The sequence below is a fragment of the Anomaloglossus baeobatrachus genome, chromosome 3, assembly GCF_048569485.1.
Source record: "Anomaloglossus baeobatrachus isolate aAnoBae1 chromosome 3, aAnoBae1.hap1, whole genome shotgun sequence".
Classification (NCBI taxonomy): domain Eukaryota; kingdom Metazoa; phylum Chordata; class Amphibia; order Anura; family Aromobatidae; genus Anomaloglossus; species Anomaloglossus baeobatrachus.
The window spans coordinates 150519165-150539924 of NC_134355.1; the positions used below are offsets into that span (position 1 = coordinate 150519165).

General features: G+C 48.9%; 1 protein-coding gene across 1 annotated transcript in view; it reads left to right on the forward strand.

Annotated features, from left to right (window-relative positions):
• ARV1 (ARV1 fatty acid homeostasis modulator) overlaps positions 1–20760 on the forward strand; it is a 32085-nt gene that overhangs the window by 7377 nt on the left and 3948 nt on the right. Inside the window, exon 2 of the mRNA XM_075341455.1 lies at positions 10114–10238. Coding sequence (XP_075197570.1) covers positions 10115–10238 — 124 coding nt within the window. The 5' untranslated portion in view covers position 10114. The remainder of the gene's footprint in view (positions 1–10113; positions 10239–20760) is intronic.

Consider the following 20760-nt stretch of genomic DNA (forward strand, 5'->3'; position numbering starts at 1 on the left):
GCAAGTGTCACATGTGTTTCAATTGTTGCTATCTTGCCTTCTGTATTAAAAATCTATTAGCATTGAGAAAAAGAGTTATATCTTTATTCATTCTTGCCCATTGAGAGTGCAGTGTTATATTTATATATGATTTTTTAGGGATTTTTGATCCTCTTACACTAGCACCTCCCCCATACTTCTAATTCTAAGTGTGTGCACACTATTTTCTTAGTTTAGATATAATAAATGACTCAAAAACAATGACTAGAGAGACTGTGTTCACTCATTGATTTAGTATAGGCGACTGACCCGTGTAATGAATAGCTCAGATATTAGTATAACATTTCAACCTTCAGACATGTACAAAGTATCAAAATCTGTCTTTTCTCATACATCGAAGCCGTATAGGGAGGTGCGTAGGAACATAGGAACACACATTTCATCCCACAGATAACACATTCCTTCTTTGTGTGAAACCACTTGTGAGGCAAATCCCGGGATATGAAGATGAATTATGACTTCCAGTCATAATCGCTCATCACTCCCTGGCAGTGCCCCCCTCCCTTCTTGTCCTCAATGTCCAGCATCTGTGAAGGTGTCACATCCCATGGCCATCTCCTATGATATGGAAATTAGGTGATGTGGGAACAATGGACACAGGATGACTCCCTGCCGTGACCCTGTGGTAGGAGCTGCTATCTAATTAGCAAGCTTGGAAGTATCCAGACAGAACGACTCCAGTAAAAAATGGTCCATATCTCGCAAGCCATATTTCCGATAAATATGGCAACCATAAAAATGGTGTCTCCGCATGCGGACGATGCTGGCACACCCTTTTTATGGGAGCGGGAGCTTGGGAAATACCCCAGGCGTGATATCAGCCAATGGGGAACTAGTAGACAAGTCATGAGTCCTCTCATTCTGTAGCTAAATTCATAACTGTCACAATGAGAGCATTGGCGTCCGCCTACGACGCTCCCAGGCCAAGTTATGGCCATATTCCATGTTGTGGATTTTGTCCATAACTCCAGCCAGGGGTGGAGCAGTGCTCCCTCTGAGGTCACTAAGGTAGGAGGGGACCTGGATTTGCCCAGGTTGATAACCCTACTTCGGCCATTTTCCAGTGTTCTTTCGCTGGGGGTCACGTGCAGGAAACATCTGTGGGAGTTCCTAGAAACCTGGTCTACAGCGCCCCCCTGTGGCCAGACGCACAAGGTAACTGATTGAATTGCATACCTGTTTGTAAACCATGCTTTATCTGTAACTGTACTCTGACATATGTATATTCTGTAGATTCCCTATTGTATATATTGTAGTTCTAGTGTGCTTTAGGCTGATTAAATTATATAATTAATCTTGGGCTGTTCTGTTATCTCGATCTTGAATCCCACGTCTGTGTGTTCGGCTAATAGTTACCGTGAAGCGGTTGGTGGCAGCGAGTTGTGCCAAGGATTATTGTGGGGAGGCCAGTGAGATCCGGGGAGGTTTTATATATTCCGCCCGCGGAGGTCGGGGGAATATATACCCTACGCTCACTGGGGACCCTTCAATAATCGGCATAAGTAGTATAGCGGCCTCCTTGCTTATTGTCGGGCAATTCCATAATTGGCCTGACTATAAGAGGGGCGCTAGAGAGCGCGTCACGTGCTCTGTCTGTCGGTCGGGAGGTATAAAGGAGGGGTGACCCCCACTTGTTACCCCCCGATTGTGACGTGCTGGTAGCCAGCGCGGGGGATTTCTGAGTGACCCCCCCCGGTGGTTCGTGACATATTGGTGGCATAGCGGTGGGATCGAGATAATAGTGTGTGTGAGTGTGAGACCCATACTCCCAGACACTAAAGACTGCCTGCAGCAGCTGTGGCTGCTGGGGTCTTCAGACTAGCTCAACACTAGAGTGTCAGAGTGCAGATACTGTAAGGTGTGTGGAGGCATCAGGTGTCAGTTCTGTGTCAGTGACCAAGAGTCTGCAAGAATGGCTGATGGCACCAGGAGCAGAGCTAGGCAACTGGCCAATGCTAAAGCAGGAGCCGAAGAGAGGGAGGACGGTGCTGTGGACAGTAATGAGGAGGTTGCCCACGAGTCCTCCAGGAGCTCGACGCCAGAAAACCGTTCTCCAGAGAACAGCTCTGCAGAGGACATTGCACAACCTGGCACTGCTGGACAAAATGAGGAGGAGCTCGCCCAAGGGTCCTCAACGAGCCAGATGCCAGCCCTCCGCTCTGAAATGGACAGTGAATCACCTGGCTCTGCAGCGTGCCGCAGATCACCACTTGCCAATCCCTCCGGCCTGAGAGGTGCAGAGGCCCTCCTTCAAGCTGCCTTGGCCAGGCTTATGGCTGGAGACCGGGATACCTACGAGATACTCATGGCCGAGCGTGGGCGACAGGCAGCGCGTGACGCTGAGGCTGCGGAGCGGCAAGCAGCGCGTGAGGCTGCGGAGCGGCAGGCAGCGCGTGAAGAGCGAGAGCGACAGGCAGACCGTGACTACCAGCTGCAGCTAGCTCAGCTCCGGCCCTCATCAGCCACATGTGACCTTCAAAACACCAAACTTCCAAAGGTCCGTGTTGAGGACTTCCCAGTGCTGGAGAAGGATGGAGACTTGGACTCTTTCCTGACTGCTTTTGAACGGACTTGCTTGCAGCACCATCTGGACAAGGATCAGTGGGCCAAATACCTGACCCCCCGTCTAAGGGGTAAGGCCCTGGATATCCTTGGGGACTTGCCTGCTGAGGCAGATCAGGGCTACGACACCATCAAGCGGGCCCTGATCCAACAGTACAACCTCACTCCAGAGTCCTACCGCAAGAAGTTCCGGACCCTGCAAAAGGGACCAAAGGACTCCTGGGCTGACCACCGGCGGGCACTTGCCCGAGCTGCCGACCACTGGACCCAAGGCCTGCAGCTTTCCACCGGACCGGAGATCCTGGACTTGTTCATCACGGAGCAACTCTTGTGGAACTGCCCTGAGGATCTCCGCCAGTTCATCCGAGACCAGAAGCCAAAGGGGTCCACGGCTACAGCTGCCCTGGCCGATGACTACACCAACAATCGGGCTCCTGAGGCCCGGAGAGCGGCCACCAGCAGCACCTGGAGAGGGGGTAAGATGAACTCTGCGACTGCCCCACCTGCCCCTAGACTGCAGGGGGTGTCCCCCTCAACTCCCCTCTCCAGGCCCGTGGCAGAGCCAAGACGGTGCCACCAGTGCAACCTACCTGGACACTTCAAGGCCATGTGCCCTCAGCGTCCCAAGGCCCCGGCTCCGTCCCCGTCCCAAGGGCCGCCCAAGGTGTATTGTGTGGGTGGGGGTGGTGGTAGGTCCCTGGACAGCTTCCAACCTGTCACCGTCGGCCGGTCTGTGACCATAGGACTGCGAGACAGCGCCTCGGAGGTGACTCTGGTGCGGCCTGAGATGGTGTCCCCCCAAGACTTGATCCCTGGAAAAACCCTCGCTGTCTCCGGGATTGGAGGCATTGACCCGGCGCTGCCTGTTGCTGGCATTTATGTGGACTGGGGCGCAGGGCGAGGGGTGAGAGAGGTGGGGGTAACTGATCGGATCCCCGCAAACGTGCTACTTGGGACAGATTTGGGGCAGATAACCTCCCAGTTTGGGCCCCCACCAAGGGCTGAACCTTCAGCCAGTACGGACATGACTCCTGACAATGTTAATGTGTTATCTATGAATGATGTGAGAGAGGGGGGAGTGAACTCTGATATTTCTGCTTGCACAGACACCATAGACACACACACAGCTGCAGCTGTGACAGGGGAGGGGGTCAGAGAAAGGTGTGACAATGCCTCTACAAGTAATCAGCCTGTGAGCTGGGATCTGCTGCCCTCTGCAGGGATAAGCAGAGAGCAGGGTGCTGCAGGGGGAGGACCAGTGTGTGGGGTGGGGGCTACCACAGCAAATGTGGGGTCCCCAGAGATTTCACAGCGGGGTTCTGTTGCTGCAGGAGGGGAACAGGCAGGTGAGATTGGGGCCGGTCCAGGAGCGGAAGTGCTCCCAGGTAAGATCTCGGTGCATGGTTCCCCCACAACCGGGGTGTCAGGAAGCCAGGTCGGTCTGCCTGAACCGGCGACTTGGTCAGGAACGGAGGAGGAGCAGGCACGACCCACGGTCGCAGCGGCTGTGGCCGCTGTCACCCGCAGTGGGAGTGCTGGAAGCCAAGGGGCCTCCCAGAGGTCCGATAGCTCTTCCCCTTCTGACCCAGTGGCAGCCGAGTCAGGTGGAGGCCAGGACACAGGTCCCGGGGTACTGACCGAAGATGTGACAGTCTCGTCGATTCTGGCCACATCTAGTCAGGGGTTTCAGGCAGCGTTAGAAGCTGACGACAGCCTGAAAGCTCTTAAGGAGCAGGCGGCACAGCCTCCCTCGGACTCGGACCCGGAGCGAGTGGTCTGGGACCAAGGACGGCTGTACCGGGCCACGGTCCAGCAGGGTTCACCGGAGGCGTGGCCCAGGGACCGACAGTTGGTGGTACCCTATCCGTTCCGGACGGAGTTGTTGCGGATCGCACATGAGATTCCGATGGCCGGACACCTAGGGATCGCTAAGACCAAGGCCAGGTTAAACCAGCATTTCTACTGGCCAAAAATGGGGGCCGATGTGGCTGCCTACTGCCGTTCGTGTGAAACCTGTCAGAGAGTGGGGAAGGCGGGGCCACGCCCCAAAGCCCCACTGGTATCTCTGCCCATCATCGATGAGCCTTTCAGGAGGGTGGCTGTGGATCTGGTCGGCCCGCTGGCCATCCCCAGCAGCTCCGGGAAACGCTTCATACTGACGGTAGTGGACTATGCCACCCGGTACCCAGAAGCAGTGGCCTTGTCGTCCATTCGGGCTGACAAGGTGGCCACCGCATTGCTGGAGATTTTCTCCCGAGTGGGTTTTCCCCAGGAAATGCTCACTGACCGGGGGACCCAATTCATGTCCCAGCTGATGGAGGCCCTCTGTAAGCAAGTCCAGGTGCGACATCTGGTGGCCAGCCCGTACCATCCACAGACTAATGGCCTGTGCGAGCGGTTTAATGGCACCTTAAAGCAGATGCTTAAGATGTTGGTCGACTCCCATGGGCGTGACTGGGAGCGGTATCTCCCACACCTGTTATTTGCTTACCGGGAGGTTCCACAGGCCTCAACAGGATTCTCACCGTTTGAGCTCCTGTACGGGCGACGTGTGCGGGGCCCCCTGGCTCTGGTGAAAGAGGCTTGGGAAGGGGATTTGGCCACCCCTGGAGTGTCGGTTATCGAGTATGTCATGCGCTTCCGGGACAAAATGCAGGCCTTGACGCAACTGGTACACGACAATATGGCTCAAGCCCAGGCCGATCAGAAGCGTTGGTACGACCAGAACGCTTGTGAGAGGACCTACCAAGTGGGTCAAAAGGTGTGGGTACTGGTCCCCGTACCACAGGACAAGCTTCAGGCAGCCTGGGAAGGCCCATACCTCGTGTACCAGCAGCTCAACCCTGTGACGTACCTGGTCACCCTGGACCCTGCCCGTGGAAGGCGGAAGCCCTTCCATGTGAACATGATGAAGGCACATCATGAGCGGGAGGCATGTGCGCTCCCCGTGTGCAACCTGCCCGAGGAGGGAGAAGCGGAAACCCTCTTGGATATGCTAGCCCAGGTTAGGGCAGGCGGATCCATTGAGAATGTGGAGGTTGGCCACCAGCTCTTGGAGGACCAACGGTCCCAGCTGTGGGCCACCCTACACCCCTTCCGGGGGTTGTTTACCAACCAGCCCGGAAGGACTAACTTGGCTGTCCATCACGTGGACACTGGGGATCATCCCCCGATCCGGCGTTCAGCATATCGGGTCTCCCTGGAGGTGCAGCAACACATGCGCCAGGAGATTGACGAGATGCTGAAGCTGGGGGTGATCCAGGCATCCAACAGCGCTTGGGCCTCGCCTGTAGTCCTCGTCCCTAAGAAGGACCGAACCACTCGGTTCTGCGTGGACTACAGGGGGCTCAATGCTGTCACGGTCGCCGATGCGTACCCAATGCCACGCATCGATGACCTGCTCGATCAGTTGGCCGGGGCTCAGTACCTGACCATCATGGACCTGAGCCGGGGATATTGGCAGATCCCCCTGACTCGCAAGGCCAGGGAACGCTCTGCCTTTATTACCCCATTTGGACTATACGAGTCCACGGTGATGCCATTCGGGATGAGGAATGCCCCTGCCACTTTCCAGCGGATGGTCAACACCCTGCTCAAGGGACTTGAAGGGTACGCGGCCGCGTACCTGGATGACATTGCCGTCTTCAGTCCCACCTGGGAGGACCACCTAGAGCATCTAGCACAGGTGCTCAGGCGGATCCACCGGGCAGGTTTGACCATCAAGCTGGGAAAGTGTCAGCTGGCCATGAGCGAGGTCCAGTACCTCGGTCACCGGGTAGGCGGGAGAACACTGAAGCCCGAGCCTGAGAAGGTGGAGGCCATCGCATCCTGGCCCACCCCCAGGACCAAGAAGCAGGTGATGTCCTTCTTGGGGACCGCCGGGTACTATAGGAGGTTTGTTCCACGCTATAGTAGCCTGGCAAAGCCCTTGACGGACCTCACCAAGAAGAAGCTGCCCTCTGCAGTCGATTGGACAATGGACTGCGAGACAGCCTTCCAGGCCCTAAAGGACGCCCTGTCCAGCCCGCCCGTGCTACAGGCAGCCGACTTCACGCGGCCGTTTGTAGTACAGACCGACGCCAGTGACTTCGGCCTCGGTGCGGTGCTCAGCCAGGTGGACTCTGCGAGCCAAGAGCACCCAGTCTTGTACCTGAGCAGGAAGCTGTTACCAAGGGAAGTGGCCTATTCCACGATGGAGAAGGAGTGCCTGGCCATAGTGTGGGCCCTGCAGCGTCTGCAACCCTATCTATACGGGCGCCACTTCATCGTGGAGACGGACCACAATCCCCTCAGCTGGTTGCACACCGTCTCTGGGACGAATGGGCGATTGTTGCGATGGAGCCTTGCGCTCCAGCAATACAACTTCACCATTCGCCACAAAAGGGGCCGTGACCACGGTAACGCAGACGGGCTGTCCCGACAAGGAGAGGTCGCGGACGGGCGCACGGGGGAACACCGGAGTGTGCTGCCCCCTAGCGCCCTCAAAAGGGGGGAGGTGTGAGGCAAATCCCGGGATATGAAGATGAATTATGACTTCCAGTCATAATCGCTCATCACTCCCTGGCAGTGCCCCCCTCCCTTCTTGTCCTCAATGTCCAGCATGTGTGAAGGTGTCACATCCCATGGCCATCTCCTATGATATGGAAATTAGGTGATGTGGGAACAATGGACACAGGATGACTCCCTGCCGTGACCCTGTGGTAGGAGCTGCTATCTAATTAGCAAGCTTGGAAGTATCCAGACAGAACGACTCCAGTAAAAAATGGTCCATATCTCGCAAGCCATATTTCCGATAAATATGGCAACCATAAAAATGGTGTCTCCGCATGCGGACGATGCTGGCACACCCTTTTTATGGGAGCGGGAGCTTGGGAAATACCCCAGGCGTGATATCAGCCAATGGGGAACTAGTAGACAAGTCATGAGTCCTCTCATTCTGTAGCTAAATTCATAACTGTCACAATGAGAGCATTGGCGTCCGCCTACGACGCTCCCAGGCCAAGTTATGGCCATATTCCATGTTGTGGATTTTGTCCATAACTCCAGCCAGGGGTGGAGCAGTGCTCCCTCTGAGGTCACTAAGGTAGGAGGGGACCTGGATTTGCCCAGGTTGATAACCCTACTTCGGCCATTTTCCAGTGTTCTTTCGCTGGGGGTCACGTGCAGGAAACATCTGTGGGAGTTCCTAGAAACCTGGTCTACAGCGCCCCCCTGTGGCCAGACGCACAAGGTAACTGATTGAATTGCATACCTGTTTGTAAACCATGCTTTATCTGTAACTGTACTCTGACATATGTATATTCTGTAGATTCCCTATTGTATATATTGTAGTTCTAGTGTGCTTTAGGCTGATTAAATTATATAATTAATCTTGGGCTGTTCTGTTATCTCGATCTTGAATCCCACGTCTGTGTGTTCGGCTAATAGTTACCGTGAAGCGGTTGGTGGCAGCGAGTTGTGCCAAGGATTATTGTGGGGAGGCCAGTGAGATCCGGGGAGGTTTTATATATTCCGCCCGCGGAGGTCGGGGGAATATATACCCTACGCTCACTGGGGACCCTTCAATAATCGGCATAAGTAGTATAGCGGCCTCCTTGCTTATTGTCGGGCAATTCCATAATTGGCCTGACTATAAGAGGGGCGCTAGAGAGCGCGTCACGTGCTCTGTCTGTCGGTCGGGAGGTATAAAGGAGGGGTGACCCCCACTTGTTACCCCCCGATTGTGACGTGCTGGTAGCCAGCGCGGGGGATTTCTGAGTGACCCCCCCGGTGGTTTGTGACACCACTGATAAGACTTTCACTCATCATTATGAAGGCCTTCCCTGTTCATTGTTCATTCTGGCTTCATCATTTTTGGTTAACCCTTAATTGAACATACAGCTTGGAACTACAAACTGTTATAAAGCAAAACTATTGTAGTTGTTATATAGGCACAGATATTTATGCAATGACATCTATACGTGGATTATTTGCACACACAGGTAATCTTATTACATTTAAACAAACAACTTATAGCCCAGGCTACCCTCACAACATCATGGCAGCCTCTTTGTAAATTAAACCCAATTTCTTAGCTGGCTTTATCACCATTACTGATGAGTGAGCACTACCATGCTCGGTTGCTCAGTAGTGTTGATGCTTGACGGGGCTCCACTAGTTTACTGAGTATAATGGAAGTCAATGGGGAACTCGAGCATTTTTTTGGAAAATCTTCTGGGAAAAATGCTTGAGCTCCCCATTGACTTCCATTATACTCTATACATGAGACGTGCCTGTCTGAGTGTCCGACTGCTCTTTACGAGTACTGTGCACCCGAGCATGGTAGTGCCCGCTCATCACGAATCGCCATACATTTCCTCAAGTGGCCAAAGAATACATGGACCAACCAACACCACCAGTTCAAGAACTGATATTGAACTAAACAGAGAAACTCCGGCACACTAATGACCCCGAAAAAATTAGTCATGTCATGCTGTGATAATTTTATTAATCAAAAGGTTGGTAAAATTGTTGTATATTGCTGTATAAGGTAGTGTCCACAGAGGTCGACGTTTCGGCCGTCAGGAGACAGGCGGGCACACTCTAAGTTCCTCTGACACGGTATAGGAAGCTTCACATATTACCCCTGCCTTATGAGCAACTGCAATGGTCTCCCACACCTGTGATCACAGATAGATATAGTGCTCTATATATTTTTTTCTGATATGCCTCATATATATTATCTCTAATGCATTAGGAATTCACTTCCTGGGCTCAATAGATACACAGTATCCTTTACTACTGCATGTATATGGTTCCCTATGCAACAGGAATCATGCTCTATTCCTGGGATTAATAGATATACAGTACCCCACATGTCTACTTGATATGACATATTACATAAGGATTATGTTCAAGGTACATTAAAATTTCTTAATGAATCTTGGAAATTCACCTAGTAGAATTTATTCCTATCTAGAGAATCTTCTCTGTAACCTGATATACACATACTAACAGTTTATCCTTTGGACCTCCATTTGGTTTTATGGTCTAGCACCCAGTAGCCAGCCCATCATTGGAAATTATTCTCCTTGTGTACTGATATTAGCTAAAAGTAAGTCCAGTCTGACGAAGGCCTGCCGGCCGAAACGTTGACCTCCCTGGACACTACCTTATACAGCAATATACAACAATACCAACCTTTTGATTAATAAAATTATCATAGCATTAACTCGACTTGACTCATTTTTTTGGGGTCATTAGTGTGCCGGAGTTTCTCTGTTTAGTTTTGTATACTGTTTTCTCCTGGGCACCTAAATCGGTGATGCTTTAGCCTTTATTGCTATCAAGAACTGATATTGGGTAGCAGGCTTAATATTAGAGGGCGGAGACCTCCTATATGACATCAATATGCTTTAATCTTGTATGTGCAATGGATGTCTTCCTGGGTTACATTGGGATGAATAAAATATTACAAAATGTTTCCTATAGTAAGTTTGAAATCAATTACAGTTTTTGTTTCTTGCATTACAGAATGAATTCTGACGGCATGGGGGTAAATGTGAAGCCGCTGTACAGGTGCATTGAATGCAATAAGGAATCCTCTGAACTATATAGAGACTACAAGCATGGAGTGTTGAAGATCACCATCTGTGTGAGTAATGAATGAGGGGCATGTCCTCCTCTTAGGTCCTGGGGAAGTTTTTTTGTCTTGCTTTCAGTGGAGAAAGAAAGCGACCTGAGGAACCAAGGTGAAGTATATCCACCACTTGGGTGAACCACATCACCCATCTGTGCAAGTACTTTAGTTGTCAAGGTCTATTGGGCTGCAATCTAGGAGAAACCTTTGAAGACATCAAATCTCTAACTAGGATCTTAAAAAGAGGGTGTATGATGGGATAAATATATAAGACAAAGACATGGCAGACGTTAGAATTGTATTGCAGGCAAGATAGTAAATAATAAAGTTATGATTGCATACATGTTAATGTTTCAGTAAGCAATTTGCTTTCAATAGACAGCTATTAGTATTCCCAGATGCTCCTTCTGTGACCCTTCCTTTTCTTTATTGAATTGCATATCATCTGAATGAAAGGCCTGAAGGTATAGCAAAAAACCTGTATATATTGAGGGCATGATGTGACTCCTGTGCTTCTGACCAAGACAGGTGTTTTAGATTGATGCCAAGGCACCAGATCCCAGTACTCAACTTCAAATGTTATTATAGCCAATTACTTTGTCTTCCATGTTCAGTTTATATGTATTTTTTGGACAAGAACTGTCTTCTTTGTGGTCAGAACCAGGCCATGTATGTGTCAGTGATTGACAATCCTCAAAACTCTGAGACCCCTTAGAGTGTAATCACGTCCCACGTGTTGTTGATTTTTCACCATAACATTACAATTTTTATCTTTATGTTTGAAGCCTGAAATGTTGGAAAAGGTTGAAAATTTCAATGGGGCCGAATACTTTCGCAAGGCACTGTAGCTGCCTGTTTTTCAAGTGTCCAAAGTTAATTGGACTATTATCACAAAAGCTCTTTAATGGGTGATTATGGATTAAAGTAATCATCAATTAAGTAGGTAAAAGTTCTGGAGCTGATTCCAGGTGTGGAATTTGCATTTGGAAGCTATTCCTGTAAACCCACAACATGCTGTCAAAGCAGCTCTCATTGGAAGAGAAACGGACCATTATTAGGCTGGGAAAAAAAAAGAAATCCATCAGAAAGATTGGAAAAGTGTTAGGACTGGCCAAAGCAACAGCTTAGTATATTTATCAAAAAAAGAGAGCACTGGTGAGCCTTGGAGCTCAAAAAGGACTTGATGTCCATGGAAGACAACATTGGTGGATAATCAGAGTCCTTTCCATGTTGACGAAAAACCCCTTCACAGTATCAACCCAGGTGAAGAACAATCTCCAGGAAGTAGGTGTTTTAGTACAGTGCCTACAAGTAGTATTCAACCCCCTGCAGATTTAGCAGGTTTACACATTCGGAATTAACTTGACATTGTGACATTTGGACTGTAGATCAGCCTGGAAGTGTGAAATGCACTGCAGCAAAAAAGAATGTTATTTCTTTTTTTATTTTTTTTTTTAAATTGTGAAACGTTTATTCAGAGGGTCATTTATTATTCAACCCCTCAAACCACCAGAATTCTGTTTGGTTCCCCTAAAGTATTAAGAAGTATTTCAGGCACAAAGAACAATGAGCTTCACATGTTTTGATTAATTATCTCCTTTTCCAGCCTTTTCTGACTAATTAAGACCCTCCCCAAACTTGTGAACAGCACTCATACTTGGTCAACATGGGAAAGACAAAGGAGCATTCCAAGGCCATCAGAGACAAGATCGTGGAGGGTCACAAGGCTGGCAAGGGGTACAAAACACTTTCCAAGGAGTTGGGCCTACCTGTCTCCACTGTTGGGAGCATCATCCGGAAGTGGAAGGCTTATGGAACTACTGTTAGCCTTCCACGGCCTGGACAGCCTTTGAAAGTCTCCTCCCGTGCCGAGGCCAGGCTTGTCCGAAGAGTCAAGGCTAACCCAAGGACAACAAGGAAGGAGCTCCGGGAAGATCTCATGGCAATGGGGACATTGGTTTCAGTCAATACCATAAGTAACGTACTCCACCGCAATGGTCTCCGTTCCAGACGAGCCCGTAAGGTACCTTTACTTTCAAAGCGTCATGTCAAGGCTCGTCTACAGTTTTCTCATGATCACTTGGAGGACTCTGAGACAGACTGGTTCAAGGTTCTCTGGTCTGATGAGACCAAGATCGAGATCTTTGGTGCCAACCACACACGTGACGTTTGGAGACTGGATGGCACTGCATACGACCCCAAGAATACCATCCCTACAGTCAAGCATGGTGGTGGCAGCATCATGCTGTGGGGCTGTTTCTCAGCCAAGGGGCCTGGCCATCTGGTCCGCATCCATGGGAAGATGGATAGCACGGCCTACCTGGAGATTTTGGCCAAGAACCTCTGCTCCTCCATCAAGGATCTTAAGATGGGTCGTCATTTCATCTTCCAACAAGACAACGACCCAAAGCACACAGCCAAGAAAACCAAGGCCTGGTTCAAGAGGGAAAAAATCAAGGTGTTGCAGTGGCCTAGTCAGTCTCCTGACCTTAACCCAATTGAAAACTTGTGGAAGGAGCTCAAGATTAAAGTCCACATGAGACACCCAAAGAACCTAGATAACTTGGAGAAGATCTGCATGGAGGAGTGGGCCAAGATAACTCCAGAGACCTGTGCCGGCCTGATCAGGTCTTATAAAAGACGATTATTAGCTGTAATTGCAAACAAGGGTTATTCCACAAAATATTAAACCTAGGGGTTGAATAATAATTGACCCACACTTTTATGTTGAAAATTTATTAAAATTTAACTGAGCAACATAACTTGTTGGTTTGTAAGATTTATGCATCTGTTAATAAATCCTGCTCTTGTTTGAAGTTTGCAGGCTCTAACTTATTTGCATCTTATCAAACCTGCTAAATCTGCAGGGGGTTGAATACTACTTGTAGGCACTGTATATAAGTCTACCATACAGAGGGTTCACAACAAGGTGTAAACTAAGAATCACCTTAAAAATAGAATTGCCAGATTAGACTTTGTTCTGGAAAAGCATTCTTTGGACAGAAGAAAACTTAGATTATCCTGTACCAGAATGATGGTAAGATGAAACTATGGAGAGGGCTTGGAGCGGCTCATAATCCAAATAATACCACATCCTCTGTACAAAATAGCACAGGCAGTGTGATGGCTTCACTGTACAGATGAACAATGACCAAAAACCTACTGTAAAAGCAACCAAGGCGTTTAAGCCAAAGAAGTGGAATATTCTGCAATGGCCGAGTCACCAGATCTGAACCCCATCGATCATGCATTTCACATATTTAAAGCAAAACTTAAAGGAGTTGTCCGACATTAGCTTAACAAAAAATTTTGAGTTTATCTGTGCTGTATTGTCATATAAATCACCCCTACATTGTTATTTTTTGTTTTCTAACTTTTGTTCCTCTTGAATTATCCCTTTATTCTCGGCAGCTTCTTGTTTACATTCAGCTCCAGCAAACATGACCACTTCCTGTGCAAAACCTCAGTCAGAGCTGTCACCACCCACCCCAGTGTCCAGCCTCGCCCTCTGCCCGCCCCCTGCACACACATTCCCTGTCAGTATTCTTCCCCAGCACCTGACCTGGTATCACTACAGCATTGCAAATAACAGCCCCACATCGGGCTCTGCACCGCACACGCACACATATGGCTCTGCACACGCACACATATGGCTCTGCACATGCACACGCACACATATGACTCTGCACACGCAGACATATGGCTCTGCACCGCACACGCACACATATGGCTCTGCACCGCACACGCACACACATGGCTCTGCACCGCACACGCACACATATGGCTCTGTACCGCACACGCACACATATGGCTCTGTACCGCACACATATGGCTCTGCACCGCACACGCAAACATATGGCTCTGCACCGCACACGCAGACATATGGCTCTGCACACGCACACATATGGCTCTGCACCGCACACGCACACATATGGCTCTGTACCGCACACGCACACATATGGCTCTGCACCGCACACGCACACATATAGTTCTGCACAGCACACGCACACATATGGCTCTGTACCTCACACGTACACATATGGCTCTGCACCGCACACGCACACATATGGCTCTGCACACGCACACATATGGCTCTGCACCGTACACGCACACACATGGCTCTGCACACGCACACATATGGCTCTGCACCTCACACGCACACATATGGCTCTGCACCTCACACGCACACATATGGCTCTGCACCGCACACGCACACATATGGCTCTGCACACGCACACATGGCTCTGCACCGTACACGCACACACATGGCTCTGCACACGCACACATATGGCTCTGCACCGTACACGCACACACATGGCTCTGCACCGCACACGCACACATATGGCTCTGCACCGTACACGCACACACATGGCTCTGCACACGCACACATATGGCTCTGTACCTCACGCACACATATGGCTCTGCACACGCACACATATGGCTCGGCACACGCACACATATGGCTCTGTACCTCACACGCTTACATATGGCTCTGCACACGCACACATATGGCTCTGTACCTCACACGCACACATATGGCTCTGCAACCCCCCCCCCCCGTCCCCATCCCCATCGGGAACACATGTGGAGTACATACTCACCTGTCCTCGGTCCCCGCCGCTCCTGCACGTTCGTGCGCTGTCTGTGCTCTCTTCAGCACAGTAGTGGCGTCACCGCTGTGCTGAAAAGAGCACAGACAGCGGGAGGGACAGTGATGAGAAGCAGCGCTGCGCTGCTTCTCATCAGCACTTTCAAATGTACCGGCATCGGTGATCTGTGATGCCGGTACATTTTGAATGTGTGATCCTGAGCAGGGGCCCGGTGCTGGAGCTGACACCATGGCAGCTGCCGCCAGGCCCCTCCCCCAGGTCACGCACCCCACAGCAGTGCAGGGGGAGGTTACTGGAGGTGCGGGGGAATGTGTGGGAGGGTGCAGGGAAGGGGGGCGGGACTCATCACACTGTACAGCCCAGCAGGGAGGCGACATGCTGTTCCTGATTTGCATGTCAACATGGCCCTGCCCATGTTGACATGAAATGACCGGAAGCAGCAAAATCGCGGCAGGAGCGGTCACATGACCGCTCTGAGCCGGGGGAGAGGGGCTGACAGCAGGGCAGGTAAGTGGTCTCTATCTACTTACCTGCCCCAATGTAGCCCAATAGGGAAATAAAAAAAAAAATGTCAAAGAAGCCGGATAACCACTTTAACCCCTTAGTGACGGAGCTAATTTTCACCTTAATGACCAGACCAAATTTTGCACTTCTGACCAGTGTCACTTCATGAGGTTATAACTCTGGAACGCTTCAACGGATCCCGGTGATTCTGAGACTGTTTTTTCGTCACATATTGTACTTCATGTTAGTACCAAATTTAGGACAATATTTTTTGCGTTTATTTATTGAATTTTGGCAAAAATTTTGAAAATTTAGCAATTTTCAACTTTTGAATTTTTATACCGTTAAACCAGAGATTTCTGTGACACAAAATAGTTAATAAATAACATTTGCCACATGTCTACTTTACATCAGCACAATTTTGGAAACAAAATTTTTTTTTGTTAGGAAGTTAGAAGAGTTCAAAGTTTATCAGCGATTTCTCATTTTTACATCAAAATTTACAAAACCATTTTTTTAGGGACCACATCACATTTGAAGTGACTTCAATAGGCCTAGATGACAGAAAATACCCAAAAGTGACACCATTCTAAAAACTGCACCCCCCAAATTACTCAAAACCACATTCAAGAAGTTTATTAACCCTTCAGGTGCTTCACATGAACAAAAGCAATGTGGAATGAAAAAAAGCAAAAATTAAATTTTACCTAAAAATGTTGCTCTAACCCAAATTTATTCACTTTTAGAAGAAATAACACAACAAAATGGACCACAAAATTTGTTCCCCACTTTCTTATGAGCGCGCCGATACCCCACATGTGGTCAGAAACCTCTGTTTGGACAAATGGGAGGGCTCGGAACAGAAGGAGCAATATTTGAATTTTGGAAAGCAAATTTGGCTGAAATAGATTGCGGGCACCATGTTGCATTTACAGGTCCGCTAAGGTACCTAAACAGAAGAAACCCCTCACAAGTGACGCCATTTTGGAAACTAGACCCCTCAAGGCTTCTATCTAGGGGTATAGTGAGCATTTTAGATCCACAGGTACTTCACAGATTTTGTTAACGTTACGTTGTCATATTGAAAATTTTAATAATTTTCTCAAAAATGTTGCTTTAGCATCAATTTTCTCACTTTTTCAAGAGGTAATTCCAAAAATTTGACCTCAAGGTTTGTTAACCACTTTTTTATGAGCACGGTGATACACCACATGTGGTCTGAAACCTTTGTTTGGACAAATGGGAGGGCTTGGAACGAAAGGAGCAATATTTGAATTTTGGAAAGGAAATTTGGCTGAAAAAGATTGCGGGCACCATGTCGCATTTGGAGGTCCCCTAAGGTACCTAAACAGCAGAAACCCCGCACAAGTGACCCCATTTTGGAAACTAGGCCCCTCAAGGAATTTATCTAGATGTTTGGTGAGTACCCTGAACCCCCAGGTGCGTCACAGAATTTTATAACGTTGAGCCATGAAAATAAAAAAATAAAATTTTACCACAAAATTGTTATTTCAACCAGGTAGCTTTTTTTTCACAAGGGTAACAGGAAAAAAATCACCATGAAATTTTATTGTGCAATTTCTCCTGAGTTTGGCGATACCTTATATGTGGTGGAAATCAACTGTTTGGGCGCATGACAGGGCTCGGAAGGGAAGGAGCGCCATTTGACTGCAAAATTGTCTGGAATCAATAGCGGACACCATGTTGCATTTGGAGAGCCCCTGAGGTGCCTATACAGTGAAGCTCCTAAAAATGTGGCCACATTTTGGAAAATAGACTCCTGAAGGAATTTATCTAGATGTTTGGTGAGTACCCTGAACCCTCAGGTGCTTCACAGAAGTTTATAATGTTGAGCTGTGAAAATAAAAAAAATACATTTTTACCACAAAATTGTTACTTCAACCAGGTAGCTTTTTTTTTTTTACAAGTGTAAAAGGAAAAAATTCAGCATAAGATTTATTGTGCAATTTCTCCTGAGTATGCTGATACCTTATGTGTGATGAAAATCAACTGTTTGGGTGCACAGCAGGGCTCGGAAGGGAAGGAGCGCCATTTGACTGCACAATTGGCTGGAATCATTAGCGGACGCTATGTTACATTTGGAAAGCCCCTAAGGTGCCTAAACAGTGGAGGTCCCCCACAAGTGACCCCATTCTGGAAAATAGACCCCTCAAGGCTTTTATCTAGGTGTATATTGAGCAGTTTGAATCCAAGAGTACTTCACAGAATTTGATAAGCTTAGGTTGCCATATTGAAAATTTTCATTTTTTTCACAAAAATGTTGCTTTAGCATCATATTTCTTACTTTTTCAGGAGGCAACAACAAACCGTGGACCCCACAGGTTGTTATCCAATGTCTTATGAGCACAGGGATACCCCACATGTGGCCAAAAACCTCTGTTTGGATAAATGGGAGGGCTTGGAATGGAAGGAGCACTATTTGAATTCTGGAAAAGTTGAAATAAATTGCGGGCACCATGTCACATTAGCAGGGCCCCTTGGGTACCTATACAGCAGAAACCCCCCACAAGTGACCCCATTTTGGAAACTGGATTTTATTCAGGAGTATAGTAAGCATTTTGAATCCACAGGTACTTCACAAAAATGTTGTAGCAACAAATTTCTCACTGTTAGGCTATGTGTCCATGATCCAGCGACACGGCGTCTAGTACACAGTGTCAGCCTTCCTGCAGAGATGTGAGTGTTGTCCACGGGAGAACGCAGCTGCCCGTGCCCACGATTTGGGTTCAGGCTGCTGTGGAGCTCTATGCTACCTGCAGAGAACACTCTTGTCTCCGCAGCATAAATTGACATGCGGAGGCTCGGGAAGCTGCACCACAGGTCAGTGTATGCTGCGGAGAAAAGAAGCACATTGGGCATAGGATTTCTAAAAATCCTTCCACTGTGCTTCTACTGCACAATGCAGCGCTATGGATGCAGGGAAAACCACTCTGCGCCCAAAACGCTGCAAACCCTGATTGTGGGCACACAGCGTAAAATGCTACAATGGATGAATGGATAGATGTCAAACATATATAACGTCCCACCCCCCTGCATATTCTAAGCTGGCGCCCTTTAGTGCCTTTCATGTGGCACTAAAGGGTCCCTAGCCTTGTATTTAGCCCCCCAAAAAATTAATAATTAAAATAAACGACGTGGGGTCCCCCCTATTTTTGATAGCCAGCTAGGGTAAAGCAGACAGCTGTAGCCTGCAAACCACAGCTGACAGCTTCACCTTGGCTGGTGATCAATTTGGAGGGCTCCCCAGGCGTTTTTTTTAAAAAAAAACAAAAAACAAACGTGGGGTCCCCCCCAAATTAGATCACCAGCCAAGGTGAAGCGGACAGCTGGGGTCTGGTATTCTCAGGGTGGGAAGAGCCATGGTTATTGGACTCTTCCCAGCCTAAAAATAGCAGGCCACAGCCGCCCCAGAAGTGGCGCATCCATTAGATGCGCCAATCCTGGCGCTTCGCTCCAGCTCATCCCGCGCCCTGGTGCGGTGGCAAACGGGGTAATATACGGGGTTGATACCAGCTGTAATGTCACCTGGCATCAAGCCCTGGGGTTAGTGATGTCACGGCATCTAAACAGATACCCGACATCACTAACCCAGTCAGTAATAGAAAAAAATAAAGACAAAAAAAAAAATTTATTTGAAAAAAAAACTCCCCGAAACATTCCTTTTTCACCAATTTATTGAAAATAGATAAATTTCGGTCGCTGTAATCCATTTTGGAGGTCCCTCGGCGACTCTGGACCTCCTAGAATATGGGGGGCACGTTCAGGGAACGTATCCCTCATTTTCTGGAAGAGCAAGCTCTCCATGAGCAGTGTGGGTGCAGTAATCTGAGAATACTGCACTCACACTGCCCCGGTCCAACTTAGGGCAGAGTGACCTGCAGTAACCTCATTCCAGAATATGAGGGGTACGCTCACAGAACGTACCCCCCATTTTCTGGAACAGCAGTCTCTCCATGTGAGGAGTGTGGCTGCAGATTACTGCACTCACTCTCCCCCGGTCCACAGTGGAGAAGCCTGTGCAGCAGCGACGTCAGCGTCCCTGCTTGCAGGGATCCAGCTGATAGCCGCTGTCTGCGCATGCGCCGCCAGCTTTCCAGAGGGAGTGATCGCGGGGACGGAGCAGCAACAGCCGCCAGGTAACGTAAGACCGGGGGCTGGGGCCGGGGGGGGAGTGACGGGGGGTGACGGCGGGACCTGGGGACACCTTTCTGCCGCATGTGACGTGTCACATGCGGCAGAAAGAGCAGGATGAATGCGGCCGCGCGCTGTGCGCTGCACGCCGACATCCTGCATGCTCCGGAGGGGGGGGGGGCGGCTCTGGAGAACCGGAGGGGGCTTCGGGGACCAGAGAGCTCCGGTGCACCGGAGGAGAGGTCAGGGGGAGGACATTTCCCTCCGATCTGAAATGTTTGATCATTTCAGATCGGAGGGAAATGAATGCAGAGCCGGCGGCAGTTTTCGGCGCGCATCAGCGCCATTTTGGATGTCGGGGGGGGGGGGGTTGATTTCTCCGGTACCGGGGGCTTTGGGGGCACTAAAGGATTATATTATTATTAGATTATATTTCTTTCCCATCTGACATGTTTGATCATATCCGATGAGAAAGAAATCAGTTTTAATTGCCATTTTTTTTTTTTTTTTATGTGTACACCGTATACCGACGATCACATTATCGGGGTCCAAAAAAAAACCCCCGATTCATAATCTTGGGGGTCTCAGCTACCTCCGGTAGCTGAAACCCCCGAGATTTTTCGTCACTGGGGGGCGCTACAAGCTTTTTTCCGGCCTGACGTCTCAAGACGTCGGAACAGAATAAGTACCCTGTTTTTCCGACGTCTTGAGACGTTAGGCCGTCGCTATGGGGTTAAGGCAGAAAGACCCATAAACAAGCAACAACTGAAGTCACCTGCAGTAAAGGTCAGCAAAGCATCACAAAGGAGAAAACCCTGCTTTTGGTGACGTCCATGGCTTCCAGACTTCAGACAGTCAAAAATGAATATTTTTATTTAGGGTAAAGTTAATTTGTTCAGTTTCATTTTGAGCCCCTGAAATTAGAGGCTTTGTAGAAAAATGGTTGCAATTCCTAAACGTTTCATAGGATATTTTTGTTGATCCCCTTTAATTAAACCTGAAAGTCTCCACTTCAGTTACATCTGTTATTTCATTTTAAGTAAACAAATAATGGCATGCAATGGAAAACACAAAGATTTGGTCACAGTCCAAATATTTCTGGACCTAACTGTATATTCATGTATTTCAACTCTATTTTAATATTGGTCGAATTTGGCTGTCCAGTCATAATATTTAAAGGGGTTGTCCACTACTTTTACATTGATGACCTATCTTTAGGATAGGTCATTAATGTCTGATCGGCCGGGTCTGAAACCCCGCACACCCACTGGTCAG